Source organism: Xylaria bambusicola (genome assembly GCF_022495145.1).
Source record: "Xylaria bambusicola strain CBS 139988 unplaced genomic scaffold F5B22scaffold_52, whole genome shotgun sequence".
Taxonomy (NCBI): domain Eukaryota; kingdom Fungi; phylum Ascomycota; class Sordariomycetes; order Xylariales; family Xylariaceae; genus Xylaria; species Xylaria bambusicola.
In genome coordinates, this window is record NW_025953605.1 from 287,687 (window position 1) to 313,878 (window position 26,192).

The 26,192-nt window shown below is 35.0% G+C and overlaps 4 protein-coding genes and 1 non-coding gene across 5 annotated transcripts; 3 read left to right on the top strand and 2 right to left on the bottom strand.

Annotated features, from left to right (window-relative positions):
• The first annotated feature begins 293 nt into the window (after positions 1-293).
• Positions 294-2,487, top strand: F5B22DRAFT_434190 (Aldehyde/histidinol dehydrogenase). The gene is made up of 3 exons (XM_047971782.1): positions 294-618; positions 697-804; positions 859-2,487. The coding sequence occupies exons 1-3, from the start codon at positions 415-417 to the stop codon at positions 2,353-2,355; spliced, it is 1,809 nt and encodes a 602-aa protein (XP_047827117.1). The 5' UTR covers positions 294-414; the 3' UTR covers positions 2,356-2,487.
• Positions 2,488-3,469: 982 nt separating this feature from the next.
• F5B22DRAFT_622390 (microsomal epoxide hydrolase) lies at positions 3,470-5,750 on the top strand. The gene is made up of 2 exons (XM_047975954.1): positions 3,470-4,753; positions 4,916-5,750. Exons 1-2 carry the CDS (start codon positions 3,985-3,987, stop codon positions 5,371-5,373), a joined length of 1,227 nt encoding a protein of 408 aa, XP_047827118.1. The 5' UTR covers positions 3,470-3,984; the 3' UTR covers positions 5,374-5,750.
• A 160-nt stretch (positions 5,751-5,910) lies between these two features.
• On the bottom strand, positions 5,911-6,000 carry F5B22DRAFT_t164. The gene has a single exon. It is a non-coding gene; the product is annotated as a tRNA-Glu (tRNA).
• Positions 6,001-8,114: 2,114 nt separating this feature from the next.
• F5B22DRAFT_622392 (peptidase alpha-lytic pro domain protein) lies at positions 8,115-9,582 on the bottom strand. The gene has a single exon (XM_047975955.1). It carries the CDS (start codon positions 9,339-9,341, stop codon positions 8,229-8,231), a length of 1,113 nt encoding a protein of 370 aa, XP_047827119.1. The 5' UTR covers positions 9,342-9,582; the 3' UTR covers positions 8,115-8,228.
• A 2,700-nt stretch (positions 9,583-12,282) lies between these two features.
• Positions 12,283-14,504, top strand: F5B22DRAFT_622394 (acyltransferase family-domain-containing protein). The gene is made up of 2 exons (XM_047975956.1): positions 12,283-13,033; positions 13,091-14,504. Exons 1-2 carry the CDS (start codon positions 12,745-12,747, stop codon positions 14,377-14,379), a joined length of 1,578 nt encoding a protein of 525 aa, XP_047827120.1. The 5' UTR covers positions 12,283-12,744; the 3' UTR covers positions 14,380-14,504.
• The last annotated feature ends 11,688 nt before the right edge of the window (positions 14,505-26,192 follow it).

Sequence of the window (26,192 nt, forward strand, 5' to 3'; positions counted from 1 at the left end):
CTCCAGAGCCCCTCCACAGGCCCTCCGACTCGTGCAGAGCGGGTCGCTATCTGGGGATGGCGTCGCTTATGCCGCCGCAAAGCGAGCACATCTCGCTGTCGTCACTGGGGCAGCTTCCCTAGCCGAGCAACTGCAGCCGATCTTGCTTCCTTTATTCGGCCGTTGGGAATAGCTGGCTCTGTATTTATGAACTCATCTATGTCCGGGCCACGTTGGAGTTGGAGACTTGTCACTGCTAACTTGTAAGAGCGTTGCAATCGAGGTTGCGACAGAATTGGTCATCGGTTACAACTGCTATCTCTGCCTTCCCCCCGCCGAACGGAAGATCACCCTTCTCCAACTTGGCTTCCTTTCTTCGCAATTATTTAATACATTCCTTCTCAACCCAACAATCAATTGATTGTATTGGCCGAAATGACAATGTCGCGGAAGAGTGTCGGTCTCGCAAGAGCATTACAGACGCCCGCTGTTAACGGACAATTGGTGTCAAGGACCGGTCTGGCCCAATCATCACGACTTAGCCTACCGAGACAATCCAGGTTATTAAGCACAACCACCAGCAGGTCTTCATCACAGCTTGCTGCTTTCAAGATCCCCAAGATTCTCAATGAGCCCAACGTAAGTTCTCTCGAGACCAATTGGATTCCTATTAGTTTGGTTGCTATACGAGGCCATCAGAGCTGACTGTGTGTATAGCACCACTATGCAAAGAACTCGACGCAGAGGGAGGGTCTATATTCAGCACTTGACGCATACAGGAGTAGGGGCGCTGTAGAAGTCCCCCTTGTTGTTGGGGGCAAAGAGGTGCGTTAACCTCGGAGAGGGATATGGCAGCTTCATTCTCTAACCAGCGAGCAGATCAAGACTTCACAGACAGCCACCCAGAAGAATCCCTCGGATCATGCCACCACCGTTGCTTCCTACTCTCTGGCCTCGCCCTCCGATGTCAGTAACGCAATTGATGCTGCCCTAGCCGCGAAGCCCGCCTGGGAATCGCTACCCTTTGCCGACAGAGCCTCCGTGTTTCTAAAGGCAGCCGATCTCGTTTCGACCAAATACCGATACGAGATAATGGCCGCCACTATGGTCGGACAAGGCAAGAATGCATGGCAGGCCGAGATTGACTCGGCCGCCGAATTGGCCGACTTCCTCCGTTTCAACGTCCAATATGCCGAAGAATTGTACGCTCAACAACCCACGCACCACTCCCCCGGCGTGTGGAACCGCGTCGAATACAGACCCCTGGAAGGCTTCGTCTACGCCGTCAGCCCGTTCAACTTCACTGCTATTGCTGGTAACCTCCCCGGCACCCCTGCTCTATTGGGTAACGTGGTAGTATGGAAACCGTCTGATTCAGCCATTGCTTCGAACTGGTTGCTCTACAACATTCTGCTGGAGGCCGGACTACCGAAGAACGTCATTCAGTTCGTCCCTGGTAACCCAGAGGAAGTTACCAAGGTCGTCCTGGCGCACAGGCAATTCGCGGCGCTCCACTACACCGGAAGCACCGCCGTCTTCCGCAAGCTCTACGGGCAAATCGGCCAGGGCACTGCGGAGGGCCGCTACCAAGGCTACCCGCGTATCGTAGGCGAGACAGGTGGCAAGAACTTCCACTTGATCCACCCCTCAGCCGACATCGACAACGCCGTCAACCAGACCGTGCGCGGCGCATTCGAGTACCAAGGTCAGAAATGCAGCGCCACGAGCCGCCTCTACGTCCCCAAATCAATATGGCCCGAGTTCAAAGAAAAGCTGGTCAAGCAAACCAGCGCTCTTAAGATCGGCGCCCCCTGGGATCCGCAGAACTTCATCGGGCCCGTAATCCACGAGCCAAGCTTCAAGAAACTATCAGGCGTCATCGACGCTGCCAAGAACGATTCCGAACTCGAGCTTCTCGTGGGCGGCAAATACGACGGGTCGAAGGGGTACTTTATCCACCCCACCATCTACGCCACCACGAACCCTGCGCACAAACTGCTCAGCACAGAGCTCTTCGGGCCGATCCTAACGACGTACGTCTGGGACGACGCGGCCGGCGAGACAGCATTCCTGGAGACATGCAAGCTCGTGGACCGCACGACCGAATACGGGCTCACGGGCGCCGTATTCGCGACGGATCGGTCCGCGATCGCGACCGCGCAGGAAGCGCTGCGCAACGCCGCGGGCAATTACTACATCAATTGCAAGAGCACGGGCGCCGTGGTCGGACAGCAGCCGTTCGGCGGCGCGCGCGCAAGCGGCACGAACGATAAGGCGGGCAGCATTGCGCTTCTGGGCCGCTTCGTGAGCATGCGGAGTATCAAGGAGGAGTTCCTGCCAACGGCCAAGGTCGAGTATCCTAGCAATGAGGTGTAAGGGGACTCTTATTCCTAGGGATTTAGGTGTGAGGTTATGGTTGGTGAAAGGATGAGTTTGGCGAGAGGAAGCTCGAGCAAGCTTCTTGACGGAGTGAACATTTTTCGAGGGCGTTTTATTGGAAAGGGAGACACAACACAGATGATTTAATGATTGAGGGGCGTTTGGTTTGCTGGTGTTGCTTGATTGAGGGAGAGAGGGCATATCGGTAGCATAGCGGTGAAAATAAAAAGCAAATACCGATTTATCAATCGTAGCATTCGTTAGGGTATGCTCGGTGCGCGCTTTTGAGAATTAGATGGTTGAGATGAGATGAGATGTCTGATTATTGTCGTAGTTCTTCCGTTCTTATAGCTGCGCGCGTGTGAAGGTGGCGATTCATCGTGGTGGTATTTACTGGTACATAGATGCCTGCAGAACTGCATACTTGACATTGCGGAAATAGAGCATTTCATTAGTCATGTGGGTAGAGCTAGGATCTACTCACTTAGCAGCCGTTTAGTATATAGCAGAGGAATTTATATCGCGTTATTTATATTTGTGTTAACTATACGTGTGTATATATACGTTACCGTGATATAAGACTTGCGTGAATCTAGATACCTACCTAGGGTTGGACAACAGGTGCTATTTACTTATGGGGGATCCTACCATTTGATGATGGCGAATATGTGCATGGCGCTGGTGAAGAGACTGGGTTGCTTATGTATACATATACGGTACAGTGAATAGCACGAACACGATTACGCACGTCTCTTCCCATCTAGAATACTTATCGCTAGGTAGATAGATAGATTAGATATTTTGTTCGTTACGGTCAATCTCATGCACGTCCACTACCACTACACCGCATCATAGAGAACCAATGTACCCCGCCCTCGCCTAACCCATGTCCTGGGTCAAGTCTGATTGACCCAAATGCCTCGTACAATACGTAGTAGGCGAGGGTATTATTTTGGGTGCGCTGTGGACGAGGGTGGATGATCCTGTTTCGGCTCCGTTTGCACGACGATCGATACGTTATTAATACGTAGTGTAGATCATGGAATCCTGAACACCCCTTTGGTAGGTAGTTTTGCGAAAGCCGCAGAAAGAGGCTTTTGCTGTCTGCCTAGTTATGCAAGGGCTTACTGATGCCTGGCTTGGTTGGGAGCTGTTGATAGATATAGTAGGTAGGTGTATTACGGTATATATACCTATGACGGGCGATTATGCGATTCTGTAATTAGTAATCGCCCGTCAATTCTTCTTGGTCTCATTGACGATTTCTTTTGCTTCAACTATAGTCTATAGTAGATAGGCGGGATCGAATACGAAGGGGCAAGCTATAGGCTCGGCACGCATCCGAACAGGATGGAGCACGATCCCGGCCGCCCAGAAGAACTACTAGCTACCTAAATGGCACAAACGCTGGGATTGTGGAACATCCCGGGTGTTACCTAGCCCCAGAATGACAGGCCCGTTCGGACATATAAGAAGCCCGCTCGCCGGCAGTCCAACGACATCTCATAACTGTCGTTGTTACACGTTCCCAGCCGGCTGCAAATCATCAGTCGCAAAACTGTACCAACGCAAGAGAAGTCCAATTGATTTCAGAGTCGAAATAGTGGGATAGATCAATCAGGACCAATGGCCGACGCAATCAAGCCCTTCAAAATCGCCGTCCCGGACGCCGATCTAGAGGACCTACGCGAGCGTCTCCGACGCACGCGCTTCCCGGGCGAGCTGGAGGGCGTCGGCAACGAGATGGGCGCGCCCCTGAAAGACGTGAAACGGCTCGCGACGCACTGGGCCGAGAAATACGACTGGCGCGCCGCCGAGGCCAAACTCAACGCATGGCCGCATTTCACGACGTCGTTGCAAGCAGATGGATTCGAGCCGCTAGATGTGCACTTCATCCACGTGCGGAGCGCCCGGGAGGACGCCATCCCGCTGCTCTTCGTGCACGGCTGGCCGGGCTCGTTCCTCGAAGCCACCAAGATCCTGGGTCCGCTCTCCTCGCCGCCGGACGCATCGCAGCCCGCGTTCCACGTCGTCGCCCCCTCGCTGCTAGGGTACGGCTTCTCGCAGGCCTCGAAGAAGCCCGGGTTCGGCGCGGACCAGCACGGCGAGGTATTCCACAAGCTGATGCTGCGGCTGGGGTACGAGGAGTACGCGACGCAGGGGGGCGATTGGGGGTGCATGATCACGAGGGCGATGGGACGCCGGTACGCGCCCACGTATATCAAGGCGCAGCACTTGAATCTCGATCATTACCCGCAGCCGAGCCTGATGCGGAACCCGCTTACGTTCTTGCGGACGATGGTCTCGGCGTTCGTCACGGGGTTCTCGGAGAGGGATAAGAAGGGCTTCGAGAGATCGAAGTGGTTTAGGGATGAGGGCTCGGGATACCATCAGGGTATGTATCATTTTCTTTCGAGAGTCTCTGCGTCGTGTCTCTGGTGCTTTCAAAGTTGCGCAATGATTCGTTTCTCGTATTCGTTGTGCGTGTGCGCATGTCTATCGTAAGAATCAGCTTTATATAAAGGCAGGACGGGGCTAATCACCGCCATGATAATAGTCCAGGGTACAAGGCCTCAGACCCTCGGGTACGCCCTCACGGACTCACCAGTGGCACTACTCGGCTGGATCTACGAGAAGCTCGTGGACTGGACCGACTCGTACCCCTGGACCGAAGACGAGGTGTGCACGTGGATCAGCATCTACTGGTTTTCCAAAGCCGGACCGCGCGCCGCTCACCAGCTCTACTACGAGGTCAAGCACGCCAAGGCCACCGATACGACTACGACATTGGAGCAGTTGGGAGAGTGGCAGGACCTCAAGATCGGGCTGTCGCACTTCCCCAAGGATGTCATCATCCTGCCGGGCTGGTGGGCGCATGTCATGGGCAATGTCGTTTTCGACAAGAATCATGAGAAGGGCGGTCATTTCGCGGCGTGGGAATGCCCCGATGAGCTTGTGGGTGATCTGCGAGAGATGTTTACCGGCGGTGCGAAAGGCGCGGTGAAGATTCCTTGAGCGAAGTATGGCGTTGCGGTAGGATGTGAGAAGGCAAACACATGCCTTTGGAGCACGGGGACTAACGATTAGCATTCAGAGAATGAATAATTATCCGTAATTTGGCTGATTCTGGGGGTGTCGGTCAACATCATAGTGCCGAGTCACTAGATATTGAGATCAGGGAGGGGAGCGTTCAATATGTGTACAAAATCAGCAATGCCAAACCTCTAAACATCAAAATATATACATGCCCTAGAAGCAAACACAGTGCGTGAGGACACGTCCGCGATGCCATGCATACAGGTTGAATCAACGCTACATAGGTACACTGTCGTACCTGATAGCAACCAAGAGGCTCTAAGTATAACCACCTTGAATTCTCAGGTAAATATGGGAGGAACTTCAATTTATAAACGCGATGAAATAAGAAAACTCGTATTCGTACAGTTAACTTCGTGCCAAAGCTGCTTGTAAATGGAGATCTTGCCGTGGAAGAGGTACTAAGAGACTGACACAGAGAAAAAGGAAAGCAAACAAGCAAAAGAAAAGAAATAACACCATCACGGAGGTTCGAACTCCGGTCCCCAGAAAATATCCATGTGTTGTATGAAAATCTGGTATCCTAAACCACTAGACGATGATGGTCTTGTTATATATTGGTCCTATCATTTCTTGATGGGTGTTTATTCAGTAACGTGATATATGTGTTTTCTAGAAGGGAGGTACGTAGGTATATTTAGAAGGGCCAAATAACTGTCTTAGATAGGTACCTAGGTAGGAATCTGTCACTGAGGTAACACAGAGGTGAGTAGGCCTGCAGGATACCGTACTCGCATAGATTGCGTACCATTGTACTTGAGCTCATCCAAGTCAAGTCTGCTCCAACTTAGCTTGCCGTAATCTGCTCTAGTAGATACCGACTAATTTTAAGATAAATATATGATTAGAAGGTTATAATAGAAATTTAGGAACTTGGGTTACAGTAAAAGAAGTCTCAACTTTAATTATGCTGAGCCCAAAAGAAAGGGGCGGATTAGTATCAAATGCGGCTTAAGGGAGCTTGAAAGATGTAACAGATTGAATTGTTGGAATTAATGAGTAAATTTGAATAGCCTAGCTCAGGATCAATGTACCAGGGGGTGAGTAGGGTCTGCTCAACAACTGAGATCCCTAGAAGCTAGATTGTCGCTCTCTCACTTAGCCGAGGCCTTTTGGGCCTCTTTTTCTAAGACCGGGCTTCCCTTCCAAGATACATGTTGTCAGCCTCCGGCTTAGAACATCGTATAGCAGCAAGGCTAGTGTTGAATTATTCCAAGCAGGAGCGTTGCCCTGACTTGGCTGGGCGACCATGAATATCACTAGTGCGGGGCTGATGATGTTGAGGGTGAACGGCAGTGCAATCCATCCCATCCTCAGGACCTCGATTGCTGACGTCGATTGGGGTTCTCGGATCTCGAGTCTTCACCGCTTTCAGGCTTGGGGAAATCGAGCAAGCTATCGTACGCAGACTCCTTGGTTCTCAGGTTTCCGTTTTGACTCTGGCTCAATTCATTGTTAACCAAATTTCTGTAGGTATCCAGTTCGCCATTGAGCGTGCTGGGGGGCATTGTGGTTGAAGCACTGGCAATGGCTTGCTGATACATGGCCATTGTCAAGACTGTGGCATTTTAGTTCATCATAGATTGTGAGTTCGTGTTTGTCTTGATGATTTGGTAGATACATAAATTTTCCTTTATGTATATCCTATGGTTGGTCCTATTAAGTGATAAATCAGATATCCAAAGTGCGTGGGGATCTGTATGGAACGGCACATATCGTATCGTCACATCGGCTTCGTTACTATAATTACCAAGTAGCTCGTACACCACCGGCACCATCCCTTCCGTGGTGTACTTTAACGATCCTATTGTCGCTCAGATAAATTATCTCCTCTTATTCACAGATATATGTCATCCTAACTATCCCATATGTAGCAATGATGGTCTTTGTGAAATGGTTTCCTTTGTAAGTAACATATGACTTTTAAACTCCCATGTCGACGTTACATTTTATGCTAGAGCTCTGCTTTCGCATCCCATTTCAACTATAACTGGTTGAGCATAGGTATTCGGTGTATGGTTGGGGGCCAGGTTTCAAGGGGCTGTGAGATGCATTTTTGTGCTCATCTCGAGTCCTAGGCAGGGCAGTGCTTGTGCTCAGCCCAGGGGTCAAGCAGGCTTACAGGCTCGGGGCGGCATTGATATTGTCGATGCTCACGGGTTGAAACAACAGACCCCAACTGGGGCTCTGTACTACGCTTCGGAGCCAGGTTAGTTAATTAGGTACTAAAATTTTCTTGTCGTAATAATAGTCCTGAAAAGGTGTCAGGGCACATTAGAGTCTCGCGTGTTTCTTAGCTGACCTGGCGAGCTTTTGCTTCAAAAGAAGGCTTAGAATGTCGTTAACGCCTGTCAAGGTAAGGAATAGGGGCTGATAATTAGTGTGGCTAGTCGTATGGCTTGCCTAGTACCGTCATTCGGATCCTTGATTTAAAGTCAGGACCGTTCGAACAACGGTTGCTAGGAGCACGATTGGTATGAAACATTCGCGTCTTCAAGAGCTGAGGGAAAAATATGACGAAGGAAAAGGCAATAAAAAGGATTAGATAAAAGCCTTCGTGAACTCAGCGTCCTAGTTGTTAAGGTGCGCCAGAGAAGATCATCTTTGTTAATCGGAGTACTTGCGTATCTATCAATGACATGCAAATCGAAACGGAAATTGTGAAATCATTTTCAAGCATTTCTCATAATATATAAGTTTATATACATATCCAAGGTATAGACAAGAAATTCAACATCCACTTCTGCTCAAACGGTCGCAACAGCATTGGCTAGTTATGACGTAACCAATGTAAGACCGTAGGTTTCCAAAATCTCGTTCACAGGCTGGAAATAGGTGATGCCGCCGGAGGAACAATCACCAGAACCTCCTGAAGTTACACCTTGGGCCTGGGAGCCGGAATAGAAAGAGCCACCAGAGTCGCCAGGCTCAGCGCATACATCAGTTTCGGTGAGACCTGTGACGCTTCCTTCAGAATAGTTGACTGTTGCGTCGAATGACCTGATTGTGCCGCAATGGACCCCGGTGGTAGACCCGGAACGGCAAATGCTAGATCCAGAAGCAGCAACATCGCTACCCGTTACGGGTATACTGCTTGAACCGTAGCCGTTAATTTGGCCGGTGAGGGTAGCTCCATCGGTACCGATATAGCTCATATCGGCGTCTCCTGGGAAGACCGACGCTTGAAAGGTTCCCAGAAATTCACCGTCGCTGGTCGCGGCAGAACTGCCTGAAGTTCCACAGTGGCCAGCCGACACGAAGCCACTTGTGACTGAAAAGCCAACGGAACACCGAGCACTCTGGTTAATGTAATAAGCATCGCCGCCTTGAACCGTGGCGAAAGTGGTGGGCATTTTGTCGACGACTCGGACTTCAAACTCATCGTTCTCGGCAAGCCCGGCTACCTTCGCCATCGCTTTGGCATGGGTGGCACTGCCGGAGAGTGCTTCTATAACAAGCTTGTTGGAGGCAACATCGACGTAGTATGCTGCGATGCCGGTGCCAGCCGACCTAACTTGGCTGCCCATCTTGTCAAGTGTCTTCTTCGCGTCGGTGAGCTTAGAAAGGCTGTTGGTCATAATCACTGGTGTAGCTCCAGCAGCGGAGACCTTCTTAGCCATAGCTTGACTTGTCACACCAACTTTAAGTGTGTGGCCGTCGACAATCCAAGCGCCGGCAAAGGAATCCTTTGTTTCCGTGCGCAACTGCTCGATAACTCCAGCAGCCCATTGCTCCCGGGCAACACGGGCGGTAGCCTGCCTGGCATCTAGCCCCAAATCACGCTTTAAAGCGGCCAAAATCTCGGGGTGGAGCTTTGTAGGTGAGGGGGCACCGTAGGCAACGGGCAAGGTGATTGCCAAAAAGGCGAGGAACTTAGTGAGCTCCATGTCTAAGTTGTATTCTGAAAAGGGTATATAGGGGAGAGGCTGTGAGAATGGAAAAGGAATGATGAAGGGAAGATAAAACTAGCAGACTAGATGGGAACATCTTGATATCTTTATACTTCTCCCGGCTCTACTATCATGATCAAATGCTCCTGTTGTCGCTGTCCGAGGCCTGCCATCACCAGCTTCCTCCTTCCTAGTTTGCTTTAAAGAGCCAAGAGGTGTTGGCGCAAGTAGGATTTTGAAGATATCAACTTTAGAAAGGTCATGGTATCGGATTCGGCATGTTGATAGTGACATGCCGATCCGTGTGGGTGCCATCCTAGCCCCCAGACGGAGCGATCGACGGCCTTCAGCCCGCCAGATTGAGGGCGCAGCCAGCCGGAAAACTCACCTAATTAGGAAGGCAGAGGAATGATGTTTCTTAGTGTAGTGTTTATTTCCTACACCTCTCAAGTTTCAACCGTCGTGGTGCCTGGCAGACATCGAGTTTTGTCCGCTTTAGGGAGGTTGGAATATGAAGAGGCAGAAGAGCAAGTCACTTTAGCGTAGCTTGGCATGGCTGAAGCTGCGCCAACGCATGATGTTACAGGATGTAATACTGGTGTTGTCAGCTTTGCTTAGCCGCAATATTTCATGCATTCATCGCGCGTAGGATTAAAATCTCCCCAGAGATTGGCTCGGGACTGTGTTCATAACGATCGGTTATATACATCTTCGGCCCAATTTTTCCCATTGTAGATCCGGCATCATCCAGATCTTCAAGAGCAATTACACGCGAGGTCCTTTGAGGGCACTGGTCCTAGCACTGGTTTTGCGAAGTAGCACTTTGATACCCTGCCCAGCGGTATTCCATTAGGACACTAAATGTAAGTATCAAGAGCAACGATCGACAAGACTTGTAGATCGCTGTTCGTTTCCTTCCAATTTGGCCGAGGTTCACGGAGGGCTACTATCTACGCACATGCATCTAGTTAATCAACTACTTATTGAAGGAATGATTTACACAGAGGATTTGGAGATGCGATACTAAGAATTATGCAATAAATTTACTCTACATGGAGTGTCGAGAACCCTGATAATCGCCTACTAGAATAGGCGTAAATGATCTACATAAAACTCAAATTCGAGTCATGAAACCAAAAGGGTTCAGACGGTACCAGAATCCTTTTATTATATCGTTGGCTGACGGAAGGCTGCTGATATGATTATAATTTATCTGTGACCGCTATAGCTCTATTTATTAACACCAGAGTTATGTTCGCTTTACATCTTCTCAACCTCCATTCCAGGTCGCTGATAGATAATCGCCGCCAAGAAATCCCTAGGCGCCATGATCCCATCGCGGTACCTACTATTTTAGGCCACATTAACACTAAATCATTGGTCTTCGTAAGTTCCAATCGCGAATCTACTTCATTCAAACAAGGTCTAGTTGATTGAACGCATATTGGGGGCCATGGGCCATACAAAGCCTAGTTGCATACATTTGTTCAAGGCCAGCCACGGCGCGCGCGTACACAATGTGCCTTTATTAAGCCGACTACGCAACTAGACTTTTCGAAGGCTGCCAAACTACATGAAAACAAAAAATCAAAGCCCATACGACTCTCTCTTCTTTCCAGTCTGGCCCTACCCTGGCACGCTTGTTATGGTCGGCCGCCTGTCTAACTAGGTCCGCATCTCTTGCGAATGTGCGGAATCACGGAAGTGAACTAGCACCACATACAGAAGCTATCAGTCGAGGTCTAGTTATCCAGATGATCTAAGGCCTAAGTTCTAACCATTGATCTTACACCCAGAGATCTCCTAATTAATAGACGATTTCCGCAATAAGGTTCTACCGCTCCGTATCCACTTCTCCGTGACAGCATGGTACGATGAACGGTGGATGGGTTAAAGAAAAACCCTCCCGACCACCTCCGAAAAAACCGCCCTCTTCCTAGGCGGAAAAGGTAGGTAGGCGACGGAGGAATACCCAAGCCCCGTAGGCACGACGAGGGTGTTCCCTATACGGCCGCCAAGTGGCTCACACGGTGCTGGTAGGAAAGTATCATGGAAAAGGCCTAACAAGCCTCCATTGACAGATCCATTCGACAGTGGCTGTCAATGCCGTCAACCCTCCCCTGCACCGCCACAATGACTCAGCAATATTGCTATAATTAGGCATCGGCAGTTCATGCTTCCATGATGGAGTTCCCCTGCGGCGTACTTCGAAAGCTCGGCGCCGAGTTGGCCCGGGAGCCAAAAAGAGCGAAACACGTGATTTACTTATTTTCACCTTCGAAGTCCGAAGGCTTTGACAGGCCCTCTATTGAACATTGAACTTGAGAGCAATTTAAAATGCTCCTCTTGTACTATCGTTCAGATGCCACAACCGAGCTGTTTATCGCGTGGTGGGAACACGGTGTGACGCCGTTATGTCACCTAGGTTTAATTATCTCAATGTCCTCACTATCGCCGGCCCACTCAGATACGGTTATCTGCCATGCACTTTGATAGGAACGGTGCAAGGTTTGACACACTAAGTTCAGCACTCGATCGATCATTATCTCGACGGAACACATTCAATGCATTTACGCATTGACATGGACAAGTGTAAACTACACTGCTTAGGCCATCAGACCTAAAGAGATAGACAGATCCTACACTTCAAGGTGCATTTACAGTAGCTTGAAGCATTGAACAGCAAGGCGACGGAGAAAAAGAGACAATGAATTCGACGAAAATCTAAAGAAAAGGGCAACCCTCTAGTGAGGTCACCGCCACTTACTATTGATTCTATAGTGTAATCACTGAATATTGAAGTTTCACGATGACTAATCTTTTTGACTACATACATTACCTCAGCAGAGGCGAGACTGGTCGAGACCGTGCCCCTTGTTATGTCCTTGATTCCCATTCTAGTAGCATTATTCGAAGGTATCCTCCACCTTCCCAACTAGTACACGATACAGCGGGTCTACGGCAAAGCAAAGCGTCGCCAGCTGTACAAGGCACATAACATTAAGGGTAACCAATGGAAGAACCAAGCTTGGTCACAGAATTAGAAAATATGCTCGCACAAAATATCAGGTGCAGCCAACAACAAGGGAACATGTCACAGTTTACCCCTGATACGATCTCATACAGTTGTATCACTTGCACAGAAGAAGGATCGAGCTAATCGCATTTGGCCATGAAGCGAAAGTTCCAAAGATACGATGCAAGACCGTGTCTCGTCGTGCTCCTCGTTGCGCAGTGCCCCTTACACCGTGCCGTATAATATCAACACGATAGTTTCTCGTCTCCATTGCGGAAGCACCGGGTCAACTTTCATTCATGGCTATTACTTACAACTAGCAAACTTCATTCTCTCATTTTAGTGTTCCAACTCAAGTCGCTCCCTTTTTCTTCGATATAGATCATGGCCTTTCATATGGTTCAACAGTTATGGACGCGCAAAGCCGATGGTGTAGCTGGTTATCATTTACTCGAAAACGAGGAGGACTTTTTCGAGAAAGGAGAACAGCAAGAAGTGGGAGGCTCTTTACTAGCCTCTGAGGCTCATGTACCGTCTGCAAACCACCAAACGCACAAGAGGCAGGTATCATCCCTTCGATGGCCTCGGATGCTCAAAATACTTCTGCCAAGTTTTCTTTGCTCTTTAACCTCAGCCATCGAAGTAAAGAAACAAAGACCAACGGCTTGGCTAGGTTAGTACATCCAATAGCCTATCTTCGCATAGTATCTGTCAAACTAATGGTGTGAAGATGGCCTTCGCGGCGTCGCGGCCTTATTCGTCGTCCTGCACCACATGTCCCTGATCTGGTTCTCATGGGATATCCACAACGGCTGGGGTTCCTGGAACGACCACCTGATCCAACTTCCCATCATCCGTCTTGTCGTGTCAGGGCCAGCGAACGTCATGCTCTTCTTCGTCATCTCGGGCTATGCGCTCTCCTGGAAGCCGTTGAACCTTATTCAGAACAGCGAGCATGTCAAGATGTACCAATCGCTAGCATCTTCCATCTTCCGCCGCCATTCTAGATTATTCATCCCAGCGATTATAATATGCGCGCCGGCTCCAATCATTGCATACCTTGGCGGCTATAGTGACGAAGGCATGCCCGGAGCCGCGATAAAACCGATGAATCCGCCTCGTTTCGATAGCATTTGGGGCCAATTTGCGCATTATATGGCTTCCATCATGCCCCTTTCCGATCTATACGGCCCTGGCCTCGTTGCGTGGATCTACAGTGACTCGTTATGGACGTTGCCGATGGAGTTCAAGAGCTCCCTCGTCGTATTCGGTTTATTGCTTGCGCTATCGAAATGCACAATGCGATCGCGAATTGTAATCACGCTCTGCGTTGCCTTTTATTCGTTTTGGTACTTCCACTGGGGCGAGTTCCTGTTCGTTGGAGGCATGCTTGCAGTCGAAGTGAATCTTTGGTCTCGGCGATCGGCTACCAAGAAGGCACCGATACTTGACGAAGGCGCGTACGATGCTGCGACGATGGAGACATCTCTTCGGCCTGAGGGTCTCCAATACTCGGTCTGCCGTCAACTGTTCTATACTACTGCATTTCTGATCGGACTGTTCGTCCTCAGCATGCCAGAGCATAGGCGACATGCTTCCGATAGCCATGGCTACCAGATGTTATCTCAACTAATACCATCACGATTCCATAACTCAGGGGCTATTGACTATTTCTGGCAACCGCTAGCCGCAATATTCCTCGTATTAGTCATCGACAGCGCAAGATTCCTGCAAGCAATCTTCACGACGCGGCTTGCGCAGTACCTAGGCCGTGTGTCGTTTGCGCTCTATCTAGTCCACATGCTTATCTTGCACAGTCTAGGGTTCTGGCTAGGAAAGTACTTTCTGGGAATCACCGGGTCGAATTCGCCGTGGAGATATGGCATAGGAATCAGTCTAGCTGCTAGTATTGTCGGCTTTGTGATCATTTGGGCTGCTGATTTGGGCTCGCGCTTTGTGGATGTGAACGCAGTGCGGTTCACGGTGTGGGCTTACAGGAGGTTGTGCAAAAAAGTCTGAAGTGTTAGTATAGAAATCTCAAAACTAGAGGCTCCCGCATCTGGAATAAGAAAACCCTATATTGTGTTGCATCTATGGGGCTAATACATTTATATCTCTGATATTTCACGAAACCAGCCATCATGGCCATCAACTTTTTAATAACAGAAGAAGTTATAGTGAGTCTATTAATAGTAATCTCCCTGTAGTCATAGTTCTATTGGTAATCAGCTACCCCTGGTGGAGATCATGATCCTTGTTCACTATTGTCGCGGAGAAGTGAATATGCCATATAAGGGCCGTTAATCTTGCACTAACGGCGTTGTTTTTTCCGTGTCCCTCGCTCGATACTCTTCTATGTATCTAGTATCCATCGTCAGTCACGAGGTTCTACATCGATGATATTCTCTCATGACAAACCTCACTCCATATGAAAGCATTCAAGTTCAAGTTCTACCATGGTGTAGCACTTGGGACATCGCTGCCAACGAACGACCTGGACAACGTGGTGAATTTCCTGATCAAACGGTATCACGGAACCAAGGAAGCCTAATTTCCGATATATAGCACGGACCAAGGAACATTATATATAACGCTAGGAAAGGGAATAAAGGGTAAAAATTAAAACTTCCCTCCTTATGTAATAATAGAATAAATATATAAAACTATAGTTGGGCAGTATTATAATAGTTTATTATATTTAAAAAATAAGTAATATCCTTCTTTAAGGATTAACCTATATAAATACTTTAAATTTACCTTTAGAACATTATAGAGTTAAAACCTTTAACCTTTAGCATTTCTACCCTAGTAAAACTTCCTATATATAGGTATATAATTATTAATATTATTAATAATTATTTAATAATTATAATAGCTTTATAAAATTTAAATTTAAATGCTATAATTTTAAAGGATATATTATAAAGATTTATAAATACTTTAAAATAATTTTAATAGTTCCTTTAATAACTATTGCTTTATATAATAAATATAATATCTTAAACTATTACTTTAAAGGAAAATATAAATATATTAATAAAGGAATTTAAATAAAAAGATATTAAATATAAAATATATTAAAATTTAATATAATAATAAATAAATATAATAAAGTAAACTTATATTAAAGTTTTAACTTTAAAGATTATATTAATAAATAAACTTTAAATAATAAAAAATATTAAAGGGAATTTATAATAATAAATAATAATTAATAAGTTATTGCTTTATTAATATTTTAAACCCTATTTAAAGGAACTTAATTAATAATAATTTAAACTTATTATATTATAGTATCCTAAGGCCCCTGGAGTATATATACTTTATATATATTATATACCCTTCCTATATATGCTTTAAAGGAGATTCTTCCTTTCTTTAAGCTTTAGTTTTATTAAATACTTATTATAAGATTAAAAAGATTTATAATATTATATTTAACCTTTAAGATTTAACCTACCTATAATAATTTTAAAGCTTCCTTTTAAGGTTATTTATAATGTTATTAATTATAATAACGCATCTCCCACTTGACCTGGCCACCCCCTTAACCTATATAAAAGTCCAATGTTTCAATCTATAATAACTTAACCAATATTGGGCCTACAATAAAATAATTAATACCATTAGATCCTTTATTTAATAAGGAATCCAGCGGTATTTTTTACTATTTTTTATAAAATTTATTAAGCAAGATATTAAGCAATACGCTAAAAGGGCGCTAGGCAAGGATCATTTTAGCGCTTATTTTAGCGTATTGCTTAATAACTCCGCGAATATAAGTCGTAAGAATTAATAAAGGGTACCGTTAAATAGCTCTCTTTATTATGAATCTAATGGTATATTTTATTATTCTATACGACCAATATTCGTAAAGTTATTAAATTATCACGTGATTAGCGCACCGACGTTTTTTGTATGGGCTAGGGGGGTGGCCAGCTCAATTGGGTGGCCAGGTCAAGTGGGAGATGCGTTATACTTATATATAAATAAATAATTAAAGCTAACGTTTTTTAAGGAATTTAAATTAAAAAGAGTTTTTAATAATAATTTAAGGATAAAGTTAATATAATTTATTTTTAAAAGAATGATAAATTTAAAATTAATTATTAAAATTTCTTAATAATCCTAATCTAATAAACAAAGCTAATGCTTAATTATTATAATAAATAAATGCTTAATTTTTAATTAAAATTATAAAGTTAAAGAAATAACTTTTTAAAGGAAAGAAGGTTGCTTAAAGTTTAAAGGTAATTTATACCCTTTTTAAATTATATTTAAATAAAAAAGAAAAGAATTTAAAAATATTAAGTTTAAATAAGTTAGGGTATTGCTTTAACTTTAATAATTTATAAACCTTTAATAATTAATAATATTATTAAAACCGAAGAAAGGGTAATATTAATAATAATAACCCTTTATTATTTAGCTTTAATATAAAATATAATTAGAATAATTATATATATTAATTATATTTAAATTATATATATTATTATAAATGTTATTCCTTTAAGGAAGTTAATTTAAATTAGCTTTTTAAATTTAATTATAACCCCTTTAATATGGAATTTACCTATTTAAAATAGTTAAAATAGGTAAAGGAATTAAAAACTATATTTTATAGGACTAATTATAAGTTTAAAATTAATACCTTTAAAATTTTTTATATATATAATAAAATAAATAAGGATTATAAAAATATATATTAAGTTATAAAAAGAAGGTTTAAATATATAAAAAGGAAGTAAATGGAATTTAATTAGGATATATTTTTAAATTAAATTAAAATTTTATTACATTAATTATCCTTTTTATAGATTAATATTAATATATAATTTAAAAGGGCTATATAATATATTAATTAAAACTTAAGATTTTTTAATTAATATTTAATTAATATCGAAAGTTAAAATTTAAAACGAAGTAAAGGTAAAAGAGCCCTATTATACTATTAAAAACTAGGTAGACCTTTATAAAAGGAATTAATAAATTTCTATAACCCCTTATTAAAAACTAGGATTAAAATGGTTAACGTAATATAATAACGTTAGGAATTAATAAGTAAGGATTAATGGGCTAATTACGGAAGAAAGAGGCTTAAATTAAAGAATATTTGGATTAATAGTAAACTACCTATAAATATAGGCTAAGGTTAAAGTAATAGCTAAGCTATTAATAATAATAATTATAAAAATAAATATAAAGAATATAATAGTAATAATTATAATAATAGTTTAAATTATAGCTATATTAATAGTTATAAAGGTAATGGTAATAATAATAACTATTAAGGTAATAATAATAGTTATAGCTATTAAGGAAATAATAGTAATAATTATTATTAATATTTTTAAAGTTTTAATTATTAAGAAAACTATTAACTTAATAACTTTATTTTAAAAAGTTAACCCTTCTTTAAAGCTCCTTTAAATTATTTATAAAATAGTAATAAAAATAGATTAAATTAAAGAAATTATAAAGGAGTAGTTTATTTTAATTATAATTAATTAAACTATATTACTTTAAATTATATTTAACTTAAATAAAATTAAAACTTTAATTATATAAGCTATATAATATAAAAATAAACTATTTAAAAAGTTTAAATAAATAAAGAGCAGGATAAAGTTAAAGATAAATAATAGTTATTATATTATTTTTATACCCCCCTTTTATTAAAATGCTATAATCCTTTAAAATATAATATATAATTAGGAAATGGATTAAAAGCTTAATACCTTTTAAGCTAATAAAAGGTATTAAATTAAATTTACCCCTTTATATATTTATTATATATTATTTTTATATCCTTTATATAATTTATATATTTAATTTAAAGAAATCCCTTTTATAAACTTATATTAATTTAAATTTTTATATTAAATATAATTATATTAGCTTTACTTTTATACTTTATTATAAGTTAGAAAAGGTTCCTTTTTAAACCCCGTTATTATAATATATTATAAGCGGTAGTTTTTTATTATATAGGGCCTATTAGGTTACTTATAAATTAATTAACGATTATAATATTATTTATAAGTTTAAATGTATATATATAGCTATTAATCATAATTATTGTTTAAAAGGTAGCTTTATTTTATTATTTTAAATTACTTTAAAGGATTAAGGAATTATATTAGATTTAGGTATAAATTATTAGTTTTTTGGATTTAAGGTTTATTATTTTAAAATATTTATTCCGTATTAATTTATAAAAGCTTATAAAAATAAACTATATTATTAAACGATTATTTAATTATTAAAATTAATTTAGCTAAAACAATTAAAATTATATATATTTTATATAGGATTTAATAATATTTTATAAGAGTTTTATAACTTTATTAATTTCTTTAATATAAATAAAGTTAATATACTTTTTTATTTAAAAAAAGGCAATTTAATTATTAAACTTAAAAAAAATGCTATAGTTCCCTATTATTTTATATACCTTTTAATATAAAATAAATTTAAAAAGCTATAAAGGTAGTTAAATAAAATGTTAAAGGTTAAAAAAATTAAAAAATTAATTAATTTAACTAAAGTACCTATCCTTTTTATTTTTAAAAAAAAATAAAGGTTTATATTTATATATAAATTATAAGGGATTTAACTATATTTTATATAAGAATTATTATACTTTACCTTTTATTTCGGAGCTATTAAATAAAATCTTTTAAATAAAAATATTTATAAAAGTTAACTTAAAGGATACCTATTATTATATTTATATTTAAAAAAGAGATAAATAAAAAATAACCTTTTATATTTATTATAGTTATTATAAATTTTTAATTATACCTATAGGTTTATTAAACGCTTCTACTACCTTTTAAAATTATATATAAGAAGTATTTAATAATATTTTAAATATTTTTTATATTATTTATTTAAATAATATCCTTATATTTTTTATAAATAAAAAATTATATATAAAATATATTTAGGCTATTATTAAAAGATTATAAAAAGTAAACCTTTATATTAATCCTTTTAAATATTAATTTTATTAAAAAAAGATTAAATTTTTAAGCTATATTATCTTTAACTAAAGTATTAAAATAGATCCTTTAAAAATTAATATAATTAATTAATAGTTTATCTTAAGTTTTTATAAAAAATTATAATAATTTTTAAGGTTTTATAACTTTTATTGTTGCTTTATAGATAGGTTTTCCTAAATTGCATTATTGTTAATGCATTATTTAAAAAAAGGTACATTTAAGATAAAAAAGGGTTAAATCTTATTAAATATAACTATAGTAAAAGTATTTAAAGATCTTTAAGTTATATTTAGGGAGGCTATTTTTCTTATATATTTTAGCCTTAAAAAGTAAATATTACTAAAAACTAATTCCTTTAAGGTAGTATTTATAGGTAACCTATCCTAATAAAATAATTAAAGTATATTTAAATTAGTTATATTCTATTTCTATAAGTTTTCTAAATAAAAAATATAGTATAGTACTTCTAATTAAAAAATGCTTATAATAATAAATTGCTTTAAGTATTAATAATATTACCTTTAAGGAAGTTACCTATTAATTAAAGTATTAATTAATTATAATAATCTTTAAATATTTATAAGGACTTTAAAGTTAAATAAAAGATAAGCTTATTAATATATATATTTAGTTCCTTTTAACTTTATTATTAAATATAGGGCAGGTAAGAAGAATAGGGCTAATTTACCCTTACGTTACTTTAATTTTATAGCTATTTTACCTATTAATATAAATATCCTTCCTATATTAAAAAGGAAGATTATTATAGTATAGCAATTTAAAGTCTTTAATTTATACTTTAAAGTATTAATTAATAAGCTATATATTATACGTATACCTATTAAATGGACTATTCTTATATAGGTAATTATATATAAACGAATATAAATAGCTATAGGTATTAAAAAAAGTAAAAACCTGGAGCTATTTAAAGATTTAAATAATTTAATTTTAAAGGTTTAACGGAAAGATTTTAAATGTTAGGTAATTTTATACCGATTTAAAGCCGGAAAGGCTATGGACCTTTAATAATTAGTAAAAAAAGACCTAATTTACTATAAGGAAAGGGTTTATATTTCCTTTAAAAAGTCCTTCTATTTTTAACTTATTAAATTATATTATAATTAACCTATTACTGGTTACTTTAGTTAAACCTATACCTTAGAACTTCTATACTATAAATTCTTTTAAAAAGATATATAAAATGATATTTAAAAATATATAAAATCCTATATAATTTACCTTAGGATAAAAGTAAAATACTATTAGGAATATAATAAATTAGATACTTTATTAATCCTTAATTAACCTATATAGGAACTTTCTATAAACTTTATTACAGGTTTACCTAAGACCTTTTATAAAGGAAAACTAATTAATTCTATATTAGTTATTATAAATAGATTTATTAAACTTATATACCTATTTTTAATTAGTACTATTATTACTTCGGTAAAATTAGCTATCCTTTTTTATAATAAAATTAAATGCCTATATAATAGCCTATAGGGTATAGTTTTAAATAAAGGTATTATTTTTATAAGCTAATTTTAATTTAACCTTTATTACTATTTTAAAATAAAATAACGCCTTTTAGTTACATTTTATCTTAAAACTAGTAGTTAAATGGAATAGATAAATTAAGTAATTAAAGGTTATTTATAATATTTTATTAATAAGGAATAGATTAATTAGCTTTAACTTTTTTTATAAGCTTTTTTTACTATAAATTTAATAGTTAATTTAATAATTAGAAAATTTTCTTTTAAAGCCCTATATAATTACATTCTTAAATTTAAATTATTCATTAAGGATAACTTTATATTAAAGGAAGTTCCAGCTATATAAAGATAATTTAATAAGTTAAAAATAATTAAAAATGAAATAATAAAGCAATAATAAATTATATTAAAATAATATATAAAACATTATAATAATAAATATAAATTAATAACCTTTAAGGTTAAAAATTTAATTGTATTATTAATAAAGAATATAAAGTTTTATTATAAAAAGTTAATATTTAAATATATAAAACCTTTTAAAATCATAAGTAAAGTTAGTTTATAGGTATATTATATTAATCTTCTATTATAATATATTCGTTTTCACCCTATTTTTCCAATTTAATTAATTAAGCCTTAAACTGCTAAATATAAATATCGTTTACCTATATTAAACCTTAAAGATAATTTAAAAGAGTAGGAGGTTAAAAATATAATAAATAAAATGGTATATAATAGCAATTAATATTATAAGGTTAAATAGAAAGGCTAGCCTTTTAAATATAATTAATAGGTATTATAATTTAATATTTTAGTATTAAAAGTAATTAAAGATTTTAAAAAACGTTAAAGTTAAAAATAAAAAAAGAAAACTAAAAATAATAAATCGGGTATAAATTAAAACTATATTTAATACTATTAATATAGGATATAAAGCAAGCCTAATAGGATTTTAAAAAATCCTTAATTAATTATAAAAAAAATAAAACCAACTATTTTAATATAAAAGGAATTAAACCTTTACCCTTAAAGTTAAAAAACTATTATGCTTTATTATTAAGCTATATATAAAATAAGGTTAAATTTAATAATTATTAAAATTAATAATATTATAAAGCTTTATCCAATTATAAATTTTACCTTATTAGGCATTATTATATTGCTTAATTATAAAAGTCTTTACTTTTATTATAAATAATAAAATAGAAGTATATTATATAATTAAACTAAGATCCTATAAATATATATATAAAGAAATTGCTTAAAAATAGCTTTAGCATTAAGCTGCATTTTACTTAAGTTAAAAATACATATAAAAAAAGTATAAAGTAAAGTTACTTATAGTATTAGTTAAGATGGGTATAATTATATTATAAGTAATAGATTATTATTTAATAATAATATAATTATAGTTAAATAAATACTTTTATTTAAATATAAATATAATATTATTATAATATATAATAAGTTTAAAATAGGTATAAAATAGCTTTATACCTTTTTATTAGTTTAATTATTAATTATATTAAAATAACTTTAATAAATTAAAAGAAAGTATAAATATAATTTAATAAAATAGTATTAAATAGCTATAATATTAATATAAAACTTAAATAGGCTAGATTAAAGTTCTATTTTATTATTATTAATAGCTTAAATATTATTAATAGTTATTTTAGGTATAAAAGCTTATTAACTTTATTTAAAAAGTTTAATAAAGCGGATAATCTTAAAAGCTACTATAAGTAAAAGTTAAATTTAAATAAATAATAATTTATATATAATATAAGTATAAAAATATTAATAGGCTTATATATTTAATATACTTTAATGCATTTATAATAATTAATAAAGCTAGATTTATTAAATAAATAATTAAGTTTTAAAAGTAAATTAAAGTTAAATTAATATATATATATTTAATATATTTAATATACCTATAATATATTAATATTAATAATATAGCTATAGGATTTATATATTTATTATAATACTAATTTTTCGTTCTTACGGATTACTTACGTTTTTTTTAGGGGTTTCTACCCTTAACATCTAAGTTACCCCTATAGCTCGAATAATTATTAAGCGGAGGGCTAGCGGATCTGCTGCAGCTTTAGCCCAAACCGCCCTTTCCGTAGTTATTATTATTATCGTTGCCGCTTAATAGCGGTGCTAATAGTATTAGAGGAGCAAGTAATGCTAATAGTATTAACGGTAGCAACGTAGGTGCTTTATTATTAACGTACTTTTTATCCATATCTTTATTATATTTAAATAATAATAATAATAGTAATGCTTTACCCTTATTATTATAGGTAATATAATTATTCTTTAAAGCTTAAGCTTTACCTTTACCCTTTTTACCCTTAAAAGGTATAATTTAAACAGTAATAATAATAATAATATAAATAGAATAAAAAAAGAAAGGGAAATAAGGTAAAAACGGAAATAATATAATAATTATTAGCTAAAACTAATTTTTAAAATTAATAGTAATTAAAAAAAAAAAGAAAAAAAGAAAAAAAAAAGTTAATAAATAATTAATAGGAATATATATATAAATTCTACCATAAAAGTAATATATAATATATATAATTTATAAAACAAATATAAGCTTTATACCTATATACCTTTATAATAATAATGCCCTATATAAATAAACTATATTAATACGTTTATTATAATACTTTATATTGCACACTTATATAATTGGACTTTTTATTTTATATTTAATTAATAGATTAGTTATACACTAGGTTAAAAATAACCTAATTAAAGAAAAAGGAATAGTTATTATATTATAATATTTTAAAGCTTTTAGAATATATATACTTCGTATATATTATATACCCTTCCTATATATGCTTTAAAGGAAATTCTTCCCTTTTTTAAACTTTAGTCTTATTAAATACCTATTATAAAACTGAAGAGACTTATAACATTGTACCTAACCTTTAAGATTCAACCTACCTGTAATAAAAATATAGCAAATTAGATACTTTATTAATTTTTAATTAACCTATATAGGAACTTTTTATAGATTTTATTATAGGTTTATTTAAAACCTTTTATAAAGGAAAACTAATTAACTTTATATTAATTATTATTAATAGATTTATTAAGCTTATACATTTATTTTTAATTAATATTATTATTACTTTAATGGAATTAACTATTCTTTTTTATAATAAAATTAAATGCTTATATAATAACTTATAGGGTATAGTTTTAAATAAAGGTATTATTTTTATAAGCTAATTTTAATTTAACTTTTATTATTACTTTAAAATAAAATAATGCCTTTTAATTATATTTTACTTTAAGATTAATAGTTAAACGGAATAAATAAATTAAATAATTAAAGGTTATTTATAATGCTTTATTAATAAAGAATAAATAAATTAGCTTTAACTTTTTCTTTAAGCATTTTTTATTATAAACTTAACTATTAATTTAATAATTAGGAAATTACCTTTTAAAGCGTTATATAATTATATTCCTAAATTTAAATTATTTATTAAAAATAACTTTATATTAAAGGAAGTTTTAACTATATAAGGATAACTTAATAAATTAAAAATAATTAAAAATAAAATAGTAAAATAATAGTAAATTATATTAAAATAATATATAAAATATTATAATAATAAATATAAATTAATAACCTTTAAGGTTAAAGATTTAATTATATTATTAATAAAGAATATAAAGTTTTATTATAAAAAGTTAATATTGAAATATATAAAACCTTTTAAAATTATAGGTAAAGTTAATTTATAGGTATATTATATTAATCTTTTATTATAATATATTCATTTTTACCATATTTTTTTAATTTAATTAATTAAGCTTTAAATTATTAAATATAAATATAGTTTACTTATATTAGACCTTAAAAATGATTTAAAAAAGTAAAAGGTTAAAGATATAATAAATAAAATGGTATATAATAAAGATTAATACTATAAGGTTAAGTAAAAAGGCTGGCCTTTTAAATATAATTAATAGGTATTATAATTTAATATTTTAACGTTAAAGGTAGTTAAAGATTTTAAAAAACAATAAAGTTAAAAATAAAAGAAGAAAATTAAAAATAATAAATTAAGTATAAATTAAAACTATATTTAATATTATTAATATAAAATATAAAATAAGCTTAATAGGATTTTAAAAATTTTAAATTAATTATAAAAAAAATAAAATTAATTATTTTAATATAAAAGGAATTAAACCTTTACCTTTAAAGTTAAAAAACTATTATATTTTATTATTAAGCTATATATAAAATAGGGTTAAATTTAATAATTATTAAAATTAATAATATTTTAAAGCTTTATTTAATTATAAACCTTGCTTTATTAAGCATTATTATATTATTTAATTATAAGAGTTTTTACTTTTATTATAAATAATAAAATAAAGGTATATTATATAATTAAATTAAAATCTTATAAATATATATATAGGGAAATTATTTAAAAGTAACTTTAATATTAAGTTATATTTTATTTAAGTTAAAAATATATTTAAAAAAAGTATAAAGTAAAGTTATTTATAACGTTAATTAAAATAGGTATAATTATATTATAAATAATAAATTATTATTTAATAATAATATAATTATAATTAAATAAATGCTTTTATTTAAATATAAATATAATGTTATTATAATATATAATAAGTTTAAAATAGGTATAAAATAGCTTTATACCTTTTTATTAATTTAATTATTAATTATATTAAAACAATTTTAATAAATTAAAAAAAAGGTATAAATATAATTTAATAAAGTAATATTAAACGGTTATAATATTAATATAAAATTTAAATAGGTTAAATTAAAGTTCTACTTTATTATTATTAATGGTTTAAATATTATTAATAGTTATTTTAAGTATAAATGTTTATTAATTCTATTTAAAAAGTTTAATAAAGCGGATAATTTTAAAAGCTACTATAGGTAAAAATTAAATTTAAATAAATAGTAATTTATATATAATATAGGTATAAAAATATTAATAAGCTTATATATTTAATATACTTTAATATACCTATAATAATTAATAAAGCTAGATTTATTAAATAAATAATTAAGTTTTAAAGGTAAATTAAGGTTAGGTTAATATATATATTTAATATACTTAATAAATTTATAATATATTAATATTAATAGTATAGCTATAGGATTTATATATTTCCTATAATGTTAATTTTTAATTTTTATAAATTATTTATATTTCTTTTAAAGGTTTTTACTTTTAATATCTAAGTTATCCCTATAGCTTAAATTATTATTAGGTGGAGGGTTAGCGGATTTGTT